The sequence below is a fragment of the Natator depressus genome, chromosome 8, assembly GCF_965152275.1.
Source record: "Natator depressus isolate rNatDep1 chromosome 8, rNatDep2.hap1, whole genome shotgun sequence".
In the NCBI taxonomy this organism is placed as follows: Eukaryota; Metazoa; Chordata; order Testudines; family Cheloniidae; genus Natator; species Natator depressus.
Window position 1 is genome coordinate 96,777,290 of NC_134241.1, and position 20,656 is coordinate 96,797,945.

Genomic DNA, 20,656 nt, shown 5'->3' on the forward strand with positions numbered 1-20,656 from the left:
TGATCAGTAGTTCGACTGTGGGAAGAGCTGATCACAGCTCAGTCTTCAGCCTGAGAGCTCCCTGCAGGTTTACAATACCTAAAGCTTAAAGAAGATGTGTCTGAGACCCCTCTGCGATTGAACTGAACTACACTGCCTTTGATATGGAATCCTGCAGGCAAAAGGTACCATCCCCAATCACTGCCACTTCTCCCAGCCAGGGATGGCAAATCAGTTGGACTAAAATAAGAACTAACCAGAATCTAATCTGAACAATTTTCAGTGTTCATAAGTTTAAATTGACTTTTTTGCGGGTGGGCAGTGAGAGGGGGTTGGTATGCAGGTGTTTAATTATTTTTGTGCACTTTTCTACGTCTTGGTTTCATCCCACATCAGAAGTGAAAGTACCAGTATGCTGTGAAAGAGAGGATGCTTTTACTGGTGGTATTTTTAAACTGTAACAAGTAAGATTTGGATGTAATGGCTTGTTAGGCCAATCCCCCCTATCCAGCTCCTGGGAATGCCATAGCCTGCTGGCATGGTAGAAAGAAGCATCAGCACTTTCACCCTAATCCACTGCTCAGATTTGAAATCAGAATGTTCCTTCTCCTAGACAGACTTGCCTAAAGAGGCTAAGCGAGTCCTGTCTGCCCAGGGTTGAAATCAGAATTTTTCTGCTAGATTCAGTTAATTCATAGCACGTTATTCCACAATATTTGGTGCCACACTTGTGGGTTGGGGTAACAGACATCAGAAGGAAGGAGACAGTAGAGAGAGAGTTCTTCAAAAGGTGGCAGGTGTAAAGTGGAGTGATTTTAAGACAAATGAAGTGAGAAGGAGAGAAGGATCTGAGATCAAGGGGACTGGCTATAATCTAAAAGATTACAATGTGGGGGACCGCTGCAGGAGGCAAACAGATGATAGGATGCCAAGGAAAATAATGCAGAAGCAGCCAAGGTCAGTCAGACCTAGAGGCTGGCCACTGGCTAGATGGCAGGACATCATTTGCAGCAACATGACCAGGTGGCACTTAATGGAGGAACAAGGTAAGGACAGGAATAAATAGCAGCAATGCTGTACTGCTCCCTGTGTCTGTAAAGATGCTTTGGGATGAGAAGATGATTTCTAATCTGGCCTGAAGCAGGACTACCAGATATTTTCTGTGCAAGTCTGATTTTGATTCTGCGTGTGTTCAGCCCTGTGCTCAGAGAAGCTTTATGTAAACGTTACGTAAACTGTGACTCTCAACAGTTAAAAACTGAGTCACAGCAGATGCAGTCTGATTATGCATGAATTGTTCTCATACTTCTTTAAAAACCTATAGCTGAGTATTTCCACAGCATCCCCTTTAGTTTGTTCTTTTAGTGTCTCTCCTTCCCATAATGCATAAAGGTGACTCCCATTAAAATAAGAAGAAGAAAGAATGCAAACTAAAATGGTGGTTATTGCTATTAATACTGCCTTACTGGCTGTCATAATACTGGGACCCCAATTTATTTGATATACTGTATAAATACCTCTCAGATGTTCTCTGTCACTTTTTTCCCCAGAAGCATAGTTCCTTCTCTCTTTTTTTAAAAGGGGATAATTTTTTTTTTTTTTTTAGCAGTGACCATTTTAAACTTGCTTTTCAATTGTTAACAGGAAAAGCAACATTGATTTACACTCTACTTGGTTCAAAGGCTACTGTAAACAGTCATTGTTTAGTTGTAGGAGTTAGTATTTACCATACAGGCAGTTGCATAACAAGAAGTGAATCCGTGTCGAGTGAATCCGTGTCACGTGTGTTCCTTTTGTATACTTTAATATAGGAGTAGTATCCGTTTTCCGTTTTACAAACAGGTGGCCTAACCCTGAGTTCAATGAGATTACTTAGAGTAATAAGAACTGTGCCCAGCAGTAAATGTCTGCATGATCAGATTCGTGGTTGGTTGGTTTGTTCTGACACAAGAACCTGTTTCTTGGAACAGTGTAGTGGACTCCAAAAACTGATCCATGTAACACATAGATAGCGAGTATCCTGCTTGATGGGTCTGGCAAACCTTTAATTTCTGTAGTTCCCATCGAAATAATCATTAAAATGCTGCAAAATGCAGCAACCAGTGTTATCCAGAGTTGCTGTTAGTTTTACCTAGGAAACAGGAGTTTACATATTTACTGTGATCCTGAGGCTGATATAGTTTTGTTTAATCATTAAGGATACATGAGATACAACAAATAGCTGAGAGAAATATACATCTACACAAGAAGACTTAGGGGGAGCTAATTAGGCTTTTAATGATTTTATTGATTGCCTTTGGGGCTTGGACAGGTCATATCAGACACCCTGGGGTTGAGAGAGAGGAGAATATCAATTCCAATTACTGCTCAGCTTATTTATGTTTCTTTCCACAGACATTGTCCATGTTTCCAACACGGATCTTACGATTACTGGAGTTTGTTGGGTTTTCTGGAAGCAAGGTAAATATCACTCATTTGATAAGATTGTAATAAATGTGGCTGATACATTACAGCTGGAATCTGATTCCCCACCCCACCATTCTAACATTCTTTGAAATGTGAGTATTGCAGGGTTTTCATCACTGGAGCTGACGTTACTGCTGCTCAAGGATTTTTTTCTTGGTCTTTTTTAAAAAAACAAACTTTGTAAATATTTTAAAATTTAGGACAGTGACATGATGTTTGGAAAATACAAGAAAGATAAGAAGCAACAGTTCAAAGTATAATATTGAGATTATTACTATTTATTTATTGGATTGCAATAGTGCTTAGAAGCACTATTTGTAGTTGATATTGAGTTAATTTAATAAGGAGGTTGAGAATTTATCTAATTTAATAGATGCTGTAATCACAGAATCCTGACAGCCCTGATTCTGTTCCTGCGTGGAACCCAGCTTAAAAGAGCATGCATATGATTATGTAGCAATTCTTTTCTCTATGCCTTTAATGGCAACTATTAACTTCAAAGACATATCTAAATTCTCCTAAGTAGATGCCCAGGAATAACTGGCCTGGCATGTACTCGGAAAGTGTGGGGTGGGGGAAGGAGGTTTGGTAGTGGCAGACTCACCAACCATACTCATAGGGTCTTGGGTGGGTCTGCAGGAAGAGATCAAAGGTATTTTCCTGGAGGTCTGTTGTCCCAGCGCAGGATATGTTAATTCCTGCTGAGAGGGATGGAGGGGGGAGGAGCGGGGATGGGGCACACTCCGGGGAGGGGGCAGAATAATGTCCGGGGCTGCCGGCCCTGCTGATCAACTCCTCCCACTGGTGTGCAGGAGGCACTGGGAGGGAGGGGGAGGAGTGGGAATGGGGCATGCTGTGGGGTGGGGGGGACGGAAAGAGCTGAGGAAGAGGAAGGGCAGGGGTGGAGTGGGGGTGGGAAGAGGTGGGGCAAGGGTGGGGCCTTGGGGGAAGGGCTTGGGGCTGAGCGGGGGACTTGGGGGTCTGTGAAATATTTTAATTCAAAATGGGGGTCCTCAGGTTGCTAAAGTTTGAGAACTGCTGGTCTAGATAATACTTAGTCCTGCCATGAGTGCAGGGGACTGGACTAGATGACCTCTTGAGGTCCCTTCCAGTCCTACAATTCTATGATCAGCATGCTTTTGTAAAGACGCTTGATGAACGGTCATCTTGTATAGGAAAACTGTCACCCTTTTTTATTCAATCTCTCCTTCTTGATTGTGGACAGGCCCTGGGATTTCTCATGTGGCTCTGTGTGGGTTTATCCTTGTGCCAGTGCGTAAGCAGCTCCTGTTTCAAATAGTTGGTAGCAGGCTGAAGCATGATCTAGAATTATCATAAACATAAGCAAAAATGTTCCAAATACCTTCAAAAGAAAGGGGAGTATTTAGACATTCCATTGACCAAAGTTCAAGGGGTGGGTGCCTTGACAGTAACACTGTAATCTAAAAAGATCTTGCTGTGCTTAAGGTTGTGAGCCGTAAGCCCAGATCTGAGAGAAGTATTGCTACTTGCATTTGCAATCACATTTACCATGGCAGGTTTCCAAAGCTCAGCAAGAGGAAGTTGCCCCTTGGAGTACAGACATGACATTTCAAGGTGAGAGAAATAGAAAGGAGGACAGGAGATGGTAGGAGGGGAGAGGGAACAGGCATGTGTAACTCACGGCATCACAGTCAAGAGGGAAGGAGTTTTGAGTCCTGCTGTGTTTTGACTGTAAGATGACGATTATCTTATGATTTCTTAAATTCTGTCAGAATGCTTGGTGCTGGGCAAGACACAGAGGAAGATGTGGCCTGTGCATTGAGAAAATCACAGTCCTATCTGAGAGCATAAATCAGAGGCATAATGCACTGGGACACTCGGGGATAATGTTTCACTCTTAGTGTGGAGGGCTGCTTGTTTACTGTAGGTTATTAATACTGCATTTATAGACATTCATACCCAAAGCTGCATTAGAGCAACCTTGTATCACTCCCCTGATGCAAAGATGCCCTGAAGCCAGTGGATCTGGCCCCCAGAGAATTCCCCTTTGTAGTGGTATCCTCAGGTGGTACCGATCAGCCAGTATGTCCTCCACCCCACTCCCTCCAATTGGGTTTCTTGTGTATGAGGGTATGCCTGGGGCTCCTTTACATCCTGGGCTGCCCTTCAGGGCAATTGGCAGCTGGTCTAACTTAGAGCAGCTCTTAGTCTGAACCATTATAAAGTTTTAAATTAATCCTCTGTGTCTTAAATGCAGTTTGGCAATGGGTCAAATGGCAGAATTATTGACATAGAAGGCAGGAAATTAGACTGATGGGGTCAACTTGGAAGTGGGAGGATATTTGTGCCAAATCAGTTGTGCTGAGTATCAATTTTTACATATGTCTTAATTTGTAATTGTTACCATTCCCCCCTTAGAAATCCTCTTATCTGGCATTTTCTGCTCTTCTGCAAACACTAAGCCAAAGTTAACTCCAAAGTGATCTTGCATAACACATTCAAGTGCTCTGTCTGCTTTGTGCCCAATTTAATTAATCAATTATGTAGATAAGCTAATGGTAATATCCATCCTATTTGATAAGCTTGTGGTGACATGGCCAAGTCATGAGGCAAGAAAGGCAACTCTGTGTTTTGCTTTCTTTGTAAAGACTCTCAATTAAAAAATGTGATTAAAAAGTTGTGTGAAGCTTTCTTGTAGCCATGTTGGTCCCAGGATCTGACACACACAAGATAGGTGAGATAATATCTTGCATTGGATCAGTTTCTGCTGGTGGAAGGGACAAGTTTTCAAGCTACACAGAGCTCTCCTTTAGGTCACCAGTTGTTCAAGTAGTGCACTTCAGGGAAGCGGATGTAGTTTAGTTAAACTCCCAGCTGAAACAGGAATAAGCCATTCTGAGGTTTCTGAATGCTGCCCTTGTTCTCCCCACATTGCATGGTCTTAGTTTTCTCTTTTATTTTGCTGACTTGGCCGGGAATCAATAGGGTATTGAATGTTGTATGCCCCGCATAACATACATTTGCCATGTTGTCCTGTGTTTAATGTGTTATTTAGCTATTTGGGGAATATGATTAAACAGATCCTATATTTAAAACCCATCTATTGCCTGGACAGCTGTGTATATTGCACAGTAGCAACATTCCCTAAGGTGGATTTTGTTCGGGAACACATTCTCACTATTTCTGGGTTGGTGGCTGTCAGACAGGTCGTGACGTGCTGCTTCTCCTGCAGGGGGTAGTGTGAGTGCGCACAACATCAGTCATACCATGCTCTCTTAGTGGGTATGATCTGGTCTCCCTCAGTGGCTGACCTGACTCAGTGAGAATAGACAAGATTTTTACTGACAATTTATGAAGTTACTTCTTTAGCTCGAGTGGTAGCGACTTGTGCTTTTGGTACTGAAGACCCCTTGGATGTACACCGTGCCTTTCTATAAGCAACCTAGGTCCACTAGATATACATTCTTCATGAACCCTCTGTTGGTTTTTTACATTGGATCTTAAACAGGAAAGAAGTGGTTTGCAAGAAATAATGCAAGAGTTAATTTGGAAGAAGTTTTTTTGCAACCCTCCTGGGTCTGTCATTTCCTGATATTGCTGTTGTAGGCAAGTGCTCCAAGAGTAATTTTAAAATACTTCTGTCTCTCTCTCTCCCCCTACCATCTCGCATACTTTATTATCATTAAATAAGGATGTCCCTCAATGTCTCTGAGATATAGATGTATTATGGTACTCAGATACCACAGTGACAATGGGCATTATATAAAAACCTGAACAGAACAGAACAGTGTTACTCCTGTAGTACAGATGAACAAACCTGAGGCACAGGGAGGCTAAATGAAGGTCAAGTAGCAAGTTACTCTGAGGACTTAGTCTCCGGTATGCCAGTGTTCCTGTCCTCCATTCTAAAGCGTTAACATATATTATGTTGTGTTAATAGAGTCATATAATTTAAGGCCCAAAGGGACCATTAGATCATCTAGTCTGACCTCCTGCATATCATATAGGTCATGAAATTTCACCCCATTCAGCTATACTGAATCCAATAACTTGTGTTTGCAAAATCATATATATTACATTGACAGTAACTATTCGTGTCACCACTGTGTGATGTGCCTAGATGCATTACATGGTGGTAACATGTGCCAGTTGCATAGGTACTGCAGAATTCTGTGTATTTTATTTTTCAGAAATGACGTTAGCTCTGTTGGATGATACTCATGACTCGTAAGCACTATTGCACTCTCCCCTGATAATTGTCCAGTTATCCCTGAGTCACTGCTCTGCCACATGATATTTTGGAAAAGTGTGTTCTCCTCTAATAACTACATAAACAATTTGTGTCACTGCTGTAGATATACAGTGCAGTCCATGTGTTTGAGCTTCCAGTATAGCTACACGTGATACTACAGAAGTAAAAAGCAAAATAGCACTGTGATTGCTTTACAAGACTTTGTCTTCCTTCTCTAATTTTTGCACAGGAGTATGGTCTGTTGCAGCTTCAAGAGGGAGCATTGATGTACAGCTTTAGGTCGGTGCTGTGTACCATGCTGCTGCTGTGCTATCATACCTTCATGACCTTTGTGTTAGGTAGGATTATTCACAGTAACCCTGTAATAGTCCTTTCATATGATCAGTTATTGCTGGGAAACAAGGGGAAGAAGTGGTTAAATTGCAAACCTGTTGATGAATTGTTCATTCAAACCTGGACTGGACGGAGTTGGATAATTTGTGGTGGTTGATTTTTGCAATAACTGTCATCACTGTGGAAAGGGCATTGTTCTTCAAGATGGAGGCTTGTGTAGGACATTTGGGAGGGGGACCTGAGGGGAGAGTTGGGGTGTTGCTGTAAGAAGAGGTCACAAGAACAAGTTATACTTCCTGTGGTCTAGTGAGTTGTTTTGGAAGTGTTTGGGTTTTTTTGTTTAAGTCCTCGTAAAAAGATTTGCTAAATCCTGTTTTCATGTTAATTTGTCACCGCTGTCTTCTTGGGGTGACGTATTTCCCATTAAAATGATACATTCACTCATGGCCTACTCCTAAAGCACTCTTTGACAAAGTCCCATTGGGCTAGGCCTAGGCAAATATACTACCAGCTTTTAGAATAATTGCTAAATATACCTGAAAAATGTGTCATTGGATACCTCAACTCTGGTCTCATAGCCCTATGCAACTGCAAAAGCCACGCAGTGTGGCCCAGTAAAAACCTGGCCTAGTCCAGTGCCAGTCTTTATGGTTCTATGTTTTAAAAAGGTTGCCATGGCATCAGGAAATGGGGGATGCCCCCGTGGCCATTCAGAAGCCAAGCAATGGGCAGTCAGGATCAGATCCTGCCCACTTTCACTTTCCTTCTCTTTTTCTGTCTTGCACAGAATTGAGGATCCCAGGCAATGGGGAGGGAGGGAGGGAGCAACATCACATGGAGATTTCTGCCAGCACAGAACTAGTTTGCCTTTACGGTGCCTCCATGTAAGCACAACTTCTTTGTGCCCTCTTCTGATCTGTCTGAAGTGCTGCAGGATGAGCGCCTATGTTTGGACCTAAACGCTACTGTATGGGAGAACTTATTTATTGGCCAGATGATGATTACTCAAGGCTATTGTTTCCTATTCCTTTTCATCATTTGCATTGTTTTACTCAACTAATCTAGGGACAGGGAAAGGAAACGTTGAAGAGGCAGAAAAGCTACTCAAGCCTTACTTGGCTCGCTATCCAAAAGTAAGATGAATCCTAATTTAGTTTAGTGTTTGTCGCTAGAATGTATCAGCTGCATGAAAATTGTTCATGGTTGCTTTTGTTTATTACAGGGAGCCATATTCCTGTTTTTTGCGGGCAGGATAGAAACAATAAAAGGCAATATTGATACAGTAAGTAACCCTTTTCTCCTCGGAAAAGAACCTTCAAGAACAACGTTGCCCTATTGGTCATAAAGCCCGGCCAAGATTTAAAACAATAGGAGCCTACGTTGGGCTTCTAACCATATTTAGACACTTCAGAGCCAATTATCCTAAACTGTGGGCAAGTCCACCTCCAGTGCTGAACTGTGTGGGTGGGATTCATCTGCAAACTTGCAGTGCATAAAAACAAAACAGAAATTTTATTCGGATGATTGCTCTGAATGGCTTGACCCATTGCTTTCAGTTAATTGAATTGAACAACATAAAATAACCATCTGTGATTTGTTTTAATCACTTGATTGGATCAAGGTTTAATCATTTTAATTTGAAAGGTCTACCTTGAAAATGCCCAACTTCAAGCGAAAACCCCTTTGAAATAATGACAGGTTTCAGAGTAGCAACCGTGTTAGTCTGTATTCACAAAAAGAAAAGACGTTCTTGTCAACTGCTGGAAATGGTCCACCTTGATTATCACTACAAAAAGTTTCTCCCCCTTTGCCCTCCCCTTCCCCCCCGCTCTCCTGCTGGCAATAGCTCACCTTAAGTGATCACTCTCATTACAGTGTGTATGGTAACACCCATTGTTTCATGTCCTCTATGTATATAAATCTCCCCACTGTATTTTCCACTGAATGCGTCCGATGAAGTGAGCTGTAACTCACGAAAGCTTATGCTCAGATAAATTGATTAGTCTCTAAGGTGCCACAAGTACTCCTTTTCTTTGAAATCATGTTTTTGCAACAGCCCTTTAAAGTGTTGCTGGGCCTTCATGCTGATGTGCAATCAAGAACCCTCATTATTGCTGTCCTGAAAAGGGTGCCAGAAGTGTTGGCCCAGAATGGAGCACTCCAGTCAAACAGTAGCTGATTATATGTATCCTGAACAATGCAATTCCTGATTCAATTAAACTCAGCAGAAATTCCACCAGCTACAGCTGAGTGCTAGTTGCAGAGCTGGTATCAAACTATGTGGCCACTTTGAGGCAGTGGCTCTGAAACCCGGGACAATTAAGCAAGTCTGTGTGTGCGAGTGATGAATGTGGTACGCTGTCTTGTGCTGTTCTTACTCCAGTTTGAGGATGGTGACACAGTTCTCCAATATTAATGCACTTTGTCTAACCCATCTTGAAGCCCGCTGTGCCTTTAACACTCTGCAGTTATTTTCCTTTGCCTGCTCTTGGACTTCTCTCCCTCCAAACCGACTTGTCCTATTCTCTTCTCTTGCTGTTTTTTACATGTCTCAAATACTCTGGGGCAGGTCCTCAGCTGGTATATATTGCCACTGCTCTGCTGAGGTCACTGGAGCTTTGATATGTACACCAGCTGAGGATCTGCCCCTCTGACTTTAATCTCCCTCACAACAAACACTCCTCTGGCTGCTCTACTGTTCGCCTACACTCAGCATTAGGTAATAAAATTAAGGTATAAGGAGGACTCTAGGTGGTAAACTTGATAATGCAGGATGAGAGTATGAAGTCAAGGGTCTGATCCTGCTGCCTGATCCTAGGAAATGCTGAGCACTCTTAACTCCCATTAACGTAGAATTGAGGGCACTCCCCACCCAGGAGCAGCACTGGATCCCAGTGCTGTTTACTGAATGGACACATTCGACGTGTACATTCCGTTAAACCTGTTTCTTTCTTACGATGATTATGGTTATGTTTGGCGTTTCCTTTGTGCAGGCAGTTCGCAGGTTTGAGGAGTGCTGTGAGGCTCAGCAGCACTGGAAGCAGTTTCATCACATGTGTTACTGGGAACTAATGTGGTGCTTCACCTACAAGCGCCAGTGGAAGGTGGCCTATTTCTATGCGGACCTGCTAAGCAAAGAAAACAATTGGTCAAAGGTAAGCTAAAGTGACAAGAAAACCAGTCATTAATGAGAGAGAGACTAAAGCTTAGGTGTTACATTTTAATTGGGTTGAGCCACATCCATCACAGGGTGAGGGCAGTAAAACAAAATCTGGCTTGCTCTGGCTCATGCAGACAGTGCATCGAGGGAGAGCAGTGCAGACATTCTAAACTTGTCCTGTAGTCTGGGAATACAGCTAGATTTCAGAGCTGATTTTTAACTAAAGGGCAGTCAACTGCCCAGGGGCTTTGTCATGTGCTAATTGGCCATCCTGTGCAATTAGCGGTAGGTCCTTATTTCTTTTATTGCAGTTACATTAATGAACATGAGCTGTTTTGGTGACAATGTGGAAGGTAGTGTTTTGTAATGAGAGTTAAACATGATGGTGCCTACTAGGTAATAACTGTAACCAGGGCAAATTCCTTGGTTTAAGGGACTACGCAGCCCCGCTCGTGAGCAGATCTGGCCCAACACATGTGAAATGGAAGGGGGTGTTGTCTCTATGACACTGACTATCTCCCTCCCTCCTCATTTACCCGAGCCCCATGACAGCAGCACCTCAGTTGGGTTCTTTGGTCAGCAGCTGATGGAACCAGGGCATTGGCCCTGTCATAGCTCCAGCAGAAGTCAAGTGGCCAGGAAATAGAGTTGGGGGCCAGCACAACTGCGCAGAGAGGGGCAGCCATCCATGCATAATGGCTTCTGTCTAAACCAATGTCAGGCTTGCCTTTGCCATGGATCTCTGGGGCTGAGAGGCCTTGTCTCTGCCTATTCTGCAGCCACCAAAACTTCTCCCACCAGAGGCAATAATGACCTGCAGCACTGGAAGCTGAAGCTTGCCAAAATGTCTGTTCTTTTGGCCCCTTCCTGGAGTCTTATGCACATATCTCAGTTAGAAAACTGACCTCCTCTTAAGTGTTTTGTAATATTGAGTTTACAAGGAAAAGCAACAGAGGTTTCCCTCCTTAACAGTACCATCATGTTGGCTTTTAAATCAGTGCTGCTGTGAATACAATTTACTGTACAGATGATGTTGATAGCATTTGCTCTTCACTGTAGGTTACCTATATTTACATGAAAGCTGCCTATCTCAGTATGTTTGGACCAGATGATCACAGACCCTTTGGGGATAATGAAGTTGAACTGTTTAGGTAAGATTTAGTAAGTCCCAACTAGGACACTATTCCATTCCTTACCTTTTCAAGTGACTTGCAACAATGAATGTAAATCAGGTGTTGGGAGTGGAGAGGAAAAGTTACTGATTCTGTAGGGTTAATAAGATGCAGAGGGGTGGGCTGTGTGTGTGTAAAATACAGTGTCAGATCCTCAAAATAATTCCCCATTAACTATACTAACATTGTTGGAAAGCTTTCAGCAGCCCTTGAGTATGTTTCAACTTCCCATTGGCCCAGAAATGCTTTGAATTAATATCACTTTCTATTTCATCATTGCTACAAGTGGCTGCTGCTATTGCAGGCAACATTTTCCATGTTTTTTTCTAGTGTTCCTAGTAGTTAAAGTTGTCATGAGTTTTCTGAAAGCCTTGTACAGATTTCACTACAAGATGTGTCCTGATAAAAGGCTGTTGGAGACAGCCTCAATACAACTGTGAGCTTGGGGCTTGGCATCTGGTAGAACTATGGACGGCTCAAGAGGGTGAGCCGGGGGTGTGTATGCACATTATTGGAAGTGTAACTTGAATTTGGGTCTGATGTTTATGCTCAAAAAATTCCCGACTGCTACATCAGTTTAATCAACTAGTTACAGTAAAATCCTCTTATAAAATGTAGTTTTATTTTTAAAACAGCTTTATTCTAAGAGATGATCTGTACCACTTACTGTATAAAAAGCTTTATGTGGTCGTCATGGGTCCACTCACTGCTAGGGGCGCTGCCTCCCGGCTGCTCTGAGGATTACCTCCTTCCAGGTGCTACAGCCTTCTTTGGTGGTCACTCTCACGGAGACCCCTCTTGCTCCAGCTTCCTCTTTGTGACTTGGCCCTCCAGCCAGCTCGCTATGGTCCTCCCCTTCCCGGGCACTGAAGTCTTTCAGGGCAAACGTTCCCAGGCAGTCTGCTTTCTTCTGGTTTGTGAAACTTCCCCAATGGCTGGTAGAGGAACCCAGGCTTACCTTCTATTCTGGGTTCCAGCTCAGTGACCCTCTGATCTGCAGCCAAAGTCTGCAGTATCCTATACCTTGCTGCTTTTCCCCTGAGCTTTTCCTATTTTTCTGTCTCTCCCCTCCCCACTGCCTCAGATTTGCCAGCCTAAACTCCCTCCTCCCAGGGAATAACTGTAGACTACACTCCATAGTCCCAAACATGCCTCCCTTCACCCAGGGGGTCACTGCAGACTACTTCCCTGTAGCTGCTTTCTCCTCTCCATCCTGGGCTTTATACAGGCCACTCCTGTTCCCCTCCAGCTGACTCTCGTCTAATTCATCCCTGCCCCCCTGGGTGGTCCTCCAGGTGCAACAGAATTGGCCCACCTAGCCACCTTAACCCCTTCAGGCCTTCTGTAGGATGGATACCCCTTCGCAGGTCCAGAAAAACATAAATTAGTTACTGCAGATTTCCTCTTACCCAGATTGCAGTTTGAACATTGAAACTACTCAGGGTATCCATATTTTCTCAAAGTTCATTACAAGAAAGATTTCACTGGATGTGATATTCCTCAGGAGATTATTTTGTTTGGTCTTTATAAGTCAATACCTCTCAATGAATCGGTCTTTGAAATTTATTTTGTTTTGGTTTTGGTTTGAGTGGGTTTTTCCAGATATTCAGAGGGGCAAAAATGACTTTAACCTTTTTTACTCTTCCAGGACTGTGCCCAGTCTGAAATTGAAAATTGCAGGAAAGTCACTGCCTACAGAGAAGTTTGCCATTCGGAAATCTCGGCGATACCTTCCCTCAAACCCTGTTCCTTTGCCTGTGCCTGCTTTGGTAAGCTGGAAAGATGACTATTCCCCCTACATTTTTCAGTAATTCACAACATAGAGACAAAAATTAGATACTTAGAATGGTATATGTTGAACCCCCCTCCAAGAGCCTGAAATGTTCCCAGGACCTAATCTCGCAAATGCGAGGAATGGTGTAAAACTGGGGCATGTGCTACACTCTGGGAAATGAAGCCAGATGTGTCACACCTGAATATGCTGCATGCGCAACTCACTATTTCACTTTTTAGACTACAACACACTCCACAACTTTTCAGCGTTCATGCTCCGGTCGACTTTGCTTTTGGTGCCCGTGTTTAAGTCTCATCCAGCGGGCCAGCAGAAGGAAGCATTCCAGGTACAGCTGGGGAGAACACTAGGCAGGAAACAGGCAAAAACTGGTGCAACTAGATACTTTTGAGTCTAGCCAACGTGAACGTTGAAGCTCCGTTTGAAAGATTAGTAGCTATGCTCTAGGGTACGTAATGGCTAGGAGGACAAAATTCAGCCACTTCTTTGAAGCTAGACTAGACAACTGCGGGACATCCATCCCTAGAGTACTGGCTGGTCCCCCAGGGCCAAATAAGAATAACTGCTCTGAAGTCCCATTGGTGGAGCGCATTAGGAGAGGGCCACCTCTGCACTCATATGAAAGCCCATCCCTGGAGAATGGTGAGAGAATAGCAGAGGATCTGGGTTCTGTAGGTTTGCTAAGTGTGGTTCACATCAGAGCTTTAACTCTGGGTTCATCACTTTTGAGCGTGCCACCGATGTTCACAACTGGATAATTTTCTAACCAATTCAGATGTTTTGTCTAGTTGTATGCTGTCTGTCAGGTCAGACCCTTCCTTTAAGAGTCTTGGCTAGTATGTATCTTAAAGACAACTCAAAGGATCATTATGCTCTTTTTGGTGAGTCAGTACATCTCCTCTTACAGTTTGTCCCTTCACTCATGAGTGCCTGACCTGACAGAGTGTATATTTATAGCTAGTACTCTTCTCTCAGTCCACTGGCAGTAAAGTGTGATAGCATGGTTTGTTTCAAAATTCAGTCTCTGTTGCAACTGTACATCAACTCAGCATGCATAATCCTTTAAGGACCAGTTTCAATAAGATCCAAGGATTTAGGTGGAGGCCAATAATGGGGTCATCTCTGATGAAAATTACTTTGCATCCACACCCAATAGGTTTCCATAAGCCATTGGAAGCCAGAAATAGCCTGAGTTTCACTAGGGCTGGTCTTATGTGATTGTTGGTGCAACAGGTTTCTCTAGCAAGTCTTCGTGCTAAGTATTCTGTTTCCATTTGCTGTAATTGCACTTTCAAGGCACCAGGTGTCACTCTCTAATAGTTAAAGACTAGGGGATTGATGGAATTGGGGTTCAGGTAACAAGCAATTTATAACAGAATCTTAACGGAATGGCTGTACTTTCTAGGACTTTTCATTTGGGTGGGAAGGAACTTGCTTATTGGAATCAGGTCCTAACTCACAGATTTAGCCCAGGAAGTTTTTATTTAAACTATGGAAAAATGCAGTTTGGGGAATTTTATAACCACTCAAGCAACTGAGTCTTCACTAGAGATAAATAAGCACAGCACTGTCGTCTCAACCACGAAAAACCAGCCCAGCTATAGCAACCGTGCCTTTGCATGCGGCGCTGCTCGTCAGCCCTAGAATAAAATTAATGCGTACAGGAATTTAGAAATAAGAAACATTTAAGTTACAAAATAGACCTTTTAGGAACAGGTAAAGAAAGGTTTTAAGAAGTCTCCGTAATAATTCTGTCTTTAACTCTTCTTCTAAAAGTCCCAGGTATGATGGTGCTTGTCGTGATAGGTACTTCTCATTAGCATTTAGAATAGAGCTTAGGCTCATTTCCTGTAGGCCAGTGAACTGCCCCCATGGAAAAGCCCTACAGAACGAATAGGGATGAAACCAATAGGGCTGGCTCTATATAATTTTATTCTAAAAACCTTATATCATTTAGTAGACAATGATATACTGAGCCATCCAGTCCTCCAGTCTCTCTCTCAGCTTCACAGCTGCCTCCTATATTACAGGGTTGGTGTTCTACTCAAGTGATCTGTATTGGCAAAGGGAAGGGGTGGACTAGATGACTTAATAGGACTTCAGAGTGGTAGCTGTGTTAGTTTGCATCAGCAAAAACAATGAGGACTCCTCGTTATTTTTGCTAAGAGGACTTAGACTTCCAGCACTACTTGCTTTCAACAATGAGTTACAGTGAAGCCATAACAGCAGTATCCGCACCTAGGAAGGAATTCATAACTTCTGCCCTTGCTGAAATAATCTAAATGATTAGCTACCTACATCTCTCCATCGCCACATTAATTAAACATGTCCTGGCCACCCCTAGGAAATGATGTATATCTGGAATGGCTATGCTGTGATTGGAAAACGTCCTGATTTAACAGAAGGCATGTTGCAGACATTAACTGAGGCAGAAGCAGCACTAGAAAGAAGCCCAGGTAAGCCCTGATCTGATTTAAGCAGGTGCTTTACAGTAGTATAGGTACTTGAAGATAGTCTGGTTGTCTGTGAATAAAAAAAGTTTTCCAGATAGTAAAACAAGTTAATACAGTCACAAGAGTGAGCTGGATTATGTCACCATGTGTTGTTAATACAAATAGGCATAACATTTCTCTACTAATGCATTAACTTGTAATATGGCATAAGAGACTTGTCACTTACAGGATGCGTCTTAGGAACTGTCCACAAATACGTATTGAAAGACCATTTCTTTTACAAAGTACATATTTAAGTGTAAGGGTCAAATTTATCATTTGCATTGACTTCAATTACACTATGGGTGACAGGCCACGAACTGCACATACTTCGCTATATGCAGGTACTGTCTTATTTCAGTTCTAAAGAACACAGTGGAGGAGACAAGCGCCAAGCTGATTTATAGAAAGCACCATCATCTACTAACCACACAAGCTGGAGGGTTGACTGATATCTCTGTGTTAACTATTTGCTATAAAACACTTGCACTTAAATGGACTGTACAAAAAATTGGAGCAGAAGAAGGGAATGGTACAAAATTAGGCCAGACTCTTATACCATGCCCGGTTTCAGTGTGTTAACTAGACATGCATGGCAGAACAGAATTGCTGTTTTTTCTCTCCATCCTTTATTTTTGGTCTCCCCAATCCAGCAGGGGTTCCCCTGGCCTGCATAGCTGCTCTTCTGCAATTCCCCCTATACTACTATTCTCCAGCCAGCTGGCAAGTTAAATTCTCTGAAGAACGCTGTTAATGTTGTTCTTGGTTGTCCAGCAGGTGTCATTCAGCTACTTAGTAATGCTCATCATTAGTATCACCCTAGGCCCAGAGACCTGAGAGGTATCTTCCCAACTCATTTGGTCACAGAATGACATTGTCATCAGCTGGTGGCTTGTGTCCTTCAGTGAACATATAGCAAAACTAGTAATTCAGCCTGAAACATTGAAAACGGAACTTTTAAGTCAGTCTCAGAGGCATATGAGTTGCTTGACGCATCAGGCAAGTTTGTCCCCTTGTTAACACTGGAAAAAAAAGGGGGGGGGGGACCTTTTAGCTGAAGGGAAGGAAGTCTGATGGAATGGTCGGAAAAGGGGCTTTTGCTGTTTCAGTCACCCACTCTGCTACTTTGTCATGGGTCAGCATGTACCAGTTTGCAAAGCATTCATATGTCCGTGCAGTTTGCGGAGGCTCATCGATGATTGTAAAGTGTCTTGAGGACACTGGCTGAAAAGTGCTGTATAGTTTAAATGAAAAGTCTATCCTAAAAGCAGATTTTTTTCTCTCTAATTCCTTTAGGAGTTACAATTAGCCGTAATATGTTTTACAAAAGTGTGATTTTTCGAGTTGACAATGTCCATTTAAATAGCAATATACAGAAGGAGACCAAGTTAGACTGACATCCTTGGGGCAAGGCTCTAACACTATAAAGGCCTAATCCAGCAAACATGGATGTGACTGATGTTAGATGCTGTAAGAAGTCTGTTGAAGTTAGTAGAAGTATTCATGAGAATAAAATTCTCACGTGCAGAAGTATTTCCAGGATTGGGCCCTTATTGACTAGTCTCTACAACGCACATATCAGTGGCAGGATACATTATAAGTTTTAAAAAGTGCAGACATGTAAATGTGTTCACAGAACAGATGGCCAGTCGGGAGTGCTGATATACGTTTGATTTATCTTACTGGAAGAAAAAAAAATGGTGCAGGCTCTAACCCATGTAACTGTGCACATAGCTAGCCTGGAACAAGGTGATCCCGTCACTTTTGCCTTCTCCTCCTTTCCCCATGGGAAGCAACTTTGCTTTTTAAACAGCTACTTGTGCATCTTCTCTTAAGCAAGGCCCCTGTTAGGTCATGTATGCAGACCCTCGTGCCTGCGTTGAAATAACGGATAGCGTACACGCCAGGAATGTCCATGAGGATGCAAAGGTTCTAGTGCATCTCTGATGGCAGATCAGGGCCTTAGACCATAAACGCCAAAGGGCAGCAGCTATCTCACAGGGAGTGTATAGCATCCAGCCAGTCTGAATGGGGCACTAGTGCCATACAAATAAAAAAACAATACTATGAAAATCTTAACTGTTGCAAAGAGGTTCTGAAAATGTGCCTGCTAAGTATTTTTGGAACAGCTATTTTTAATTTTTTTTTTTAAGGGACCAAGTTATTTCAAAATGCAAAACTGATAAAACCGTTACTTTATCTTGCAGCTACAGAATTACTAGCAGATGACCAATGTTTGGTAAAGCTGTTAAAGGGTTTATGTCTGAAGCACTTGGGCAAGATTTCTGAGGCAGAAGATCATTTCACTTACATCCATTTAAAGTAAGTTTCCATATTTAACACACAGGAGAACTCAAGAAATGCTGAGTGTAAGTAGCACTGTCAAGCAGTCAAGTCCTTTAAGTAGAGCTTCTCTCTAAAATATCTGTGTAACAGTGGCACCATTTTACTCAGCAAATCTACAATCCATGTGTATACAGAGAGTTGTATCTGCTGACTTTAGGGACCAAAGTGACATACTTCTTTAGGGACATACTTCTTTCTACTTCTGCTAGCCCTGCAGAGTCAACACAACTAAGAGTACGAGCTGGATTCTATTATTTCTTGTGTACTATCAACAGAATTGTTCCCTGAATTAAAATGACAAGAAACCTATTGAAGGAGATGAGGATGCGCAGGTGTTGCACAGGGCATACTTTTTGGTCTGCACAGCATTGGTGGATGATGTATGAAAAGAACCCAGCTTGACTTGACGAGCACAGGTTGAATTTGAAAGGCTGGAAGTTAGAAAAAACTTACGTGTAAAAGAGCATGTTTGATACAGAACCATTGAAATGCAAAAAGAAAAGGAGTAATTGTGGCACCTTAGAGACTAACCAATTTATTTGAGCATAAGCTTTCGTGAGCTACAGCTCACTTCATCGGATGCATACTGTGGAAACTGCAGAAGACATTATATACACAGAGACCATGAAACAATACCTCCTCCCATCCCACTCTCCTGCTGGTAATAGCTTATCTAAAGTGATCACTCTCCTTACAATGTGTATGATAATCAAGTTGGGCCATTTCCAGCACAAATCCAGGTTTTCTCACCCTCTGCTCCCCCACCCCCACAAACTCACTCTCCTGCTGGTAATAGCTTATCCAAAGTGACCACTCTCCTTACAATGTGTATGAAAATCAAGGTGGGCCATTTCCAGCACAAATCCAGGTCCGTCCGTGTCCCCCCCCCCCCCCCCCCAAAAAAAAAAAACAAACAAAAAAAAAAAACCCACACACACACAAACTCACTCTCCTGCTGGTAATAGCTTATCCAAGGTGACCACTCTCCCTACAATGTGCATGATAATCAAGGTGGGCCATTTCCAGCACAAATCCAGGTTTTCTCACCCCCCCCACCCCCATACACACACAAACTCACTCTCCTGCTGCTAATAGCTCATCCAAAGTGACCACTCTCCCTCACGAAAGCTTATGCTCAAATAAATTGGTTAGTCTCTAAGGTGCCACAAGTACTCCTTTTCTTTTTGCGAATACAGACTAACACGGCTGTTACTCTGAAACCTGTCACTGAAATGCAGTAAATGTGCTTCCCCCCCGCCCACAGCCCCATTTTTATTCATTTGTCAAAGGAGAACCGTATTTTAATTCAGCTGAGTAAGACCTAGGACTGTTTGGGGGTTTCTGTGAGAGGAATTTTAAAAGAACAGTTGGGGAGGACCGGCGTTAATTGTACCATTCTAAAGTATTTGTGATGTTATAGTTAAGATTCTCTTAACTCTTCTATTAGAAACCTTTATTTTTGAGTGTACGTAACTTTAGAACCAAAATGATTCCTAGGTTGGCTGTTGCTCTGTTACATCCCGATCCTGGAATTTGTTCTGTGTGCCGATATCCCACACCCTATGGAAGCTCTGCATAGTTGGAGACAGCTACGTCCATGGAAAAAGTTTCAGGATTGGGACTTTAATCTCAATATTCCTCAGTCAAGGCACTGTAAAATTGGGTAGAAAAACCTCATTATGAATTAGATACTAAGTGAAGCTTTCCCAGGTAATTAAATTACACCCTCAAATTGCTCCTCTGTTCACTAAGGCCCCATTTACATTAAGGACATTAGCACTGATGGAACGATATTAATTTAGTTACATTGGTATAGATGCTTAACATAAACATGCTGCCCTGGCACAGCTTAACCTGGTAACATACCGAAGTGGCTATGTTGACGTAATTACAACGGTGCACATTTTCTTAACATACATAGGGCCTAAAAATTTGGCTTTACATATGCGGAAGTGAGTTTTGTTTTTGTTTCATAGGGCACTGACCCATTGTGTACCTTCCGAACAAAACAAATCCATGCCCTTTGCCTTTATAAAAATAGTTAAATTCTAAACCCAAGTTTAATAATCTTCACTGGGGGAGGGGGAAGAGTGTGTTCTACTGTGTCATAGCTAACACATGATAAAATCCTAGTGAAGACAAGGCAGTTTGTAGTTTTCACATGTTAGCAGGTTGAGTTAAAGGTTAGGCTCCCTGTTAGGGTTTAACGCAATCTGTTAACGCCGTGTGAAAAACCTACAAACTGCCCTGTCTTCACTAGGATTTTACCTTGAGTTAGCTAACTTGAGTTAAGAATGCAGCTTTTTTTTCTCAGTGAAGACGAGTCTAAAGGGAGTCTGCAGAGAGCCTGGAGAAGTATCTTGGAGAAGTGTGAACTGCTCCATTCATTTTATTAACTCAGATGCCCAGTGATGATGATTTAATACCAACATTGTTAACTATTTCATTCCTCATGTAAGAGAGGAGGGAGAGTCACAGACTCCACAATTTAGGCCATGTCTACACTAGTGAGTTTACAGCGGCACAGCTGTACTGATGCAGCTCTGCCACTCTAAGATTACTCCTGTAGCTGCTGTATCCCAGTGGGAGAGAGCTCCTCCACTGACATAATTAAACCACCTCCAACAAGCAGCATTAGCTACGTCGGTGGGAGAGCGTCTCCTGCGGACATAGCACTGTCTA

At 42.6% G+C, this 20,656-nt stretch overlaps 1 protein-coding gene across 4 annotated transcripts in view; it reads left to right on the forward strand.

Moving 5' to 3' along the window:
• TTC39A (tetratricopeptide repeat domain 39A) overlaps positions 1 to 20,656 on the forward strand; it is a 67,919-nt gene that overhangs the window by 35,833 nt on the left and 11,430 nt on the right. For all 4 annotated transcript variants that reach the window (XM_074961754.1, XM_074961755.1, XM_074961756.1 and 1 more), the window contains 9 exons: positions 2,374 to 2,439; positions 6,909 to 7,017; positions 8,078 to 8,145; positions 8,235 to 8,294; positions 10,006 to 10,167; positions 11,232 to 11,323; positions 12,993 to 13,113; positions 15,481 to 15,592; positions 17,836 to 17,950. In XM_074961754.1, the coding sequence (XP_074817855.1) occupies positions 2,374 to 2,439; positions 6,909 to 7,017; positions 8,078 to 8,145; positions 8,235 to 8,294; positions 10,006 to 10,167; positions 11,232 to 11,323; positions 12,993 to 13,113; positions 15,481 to 15,592; positions 17,836 to 17,950 (905 nt within the window). The remainder of the gene's footprint in view (positions 1 to 2,373; positions 2,440 to 6,908; positions 7,018 to 8,077; positions 8,146 to 8,234; positions 8,295 to 10,005; positions 10,168 to 11,231; positions 11,324 to 12,992; positions 13,114 to 15,480; positions 15,593 to 17,835; positions 17,951 to 20,656) is intronic.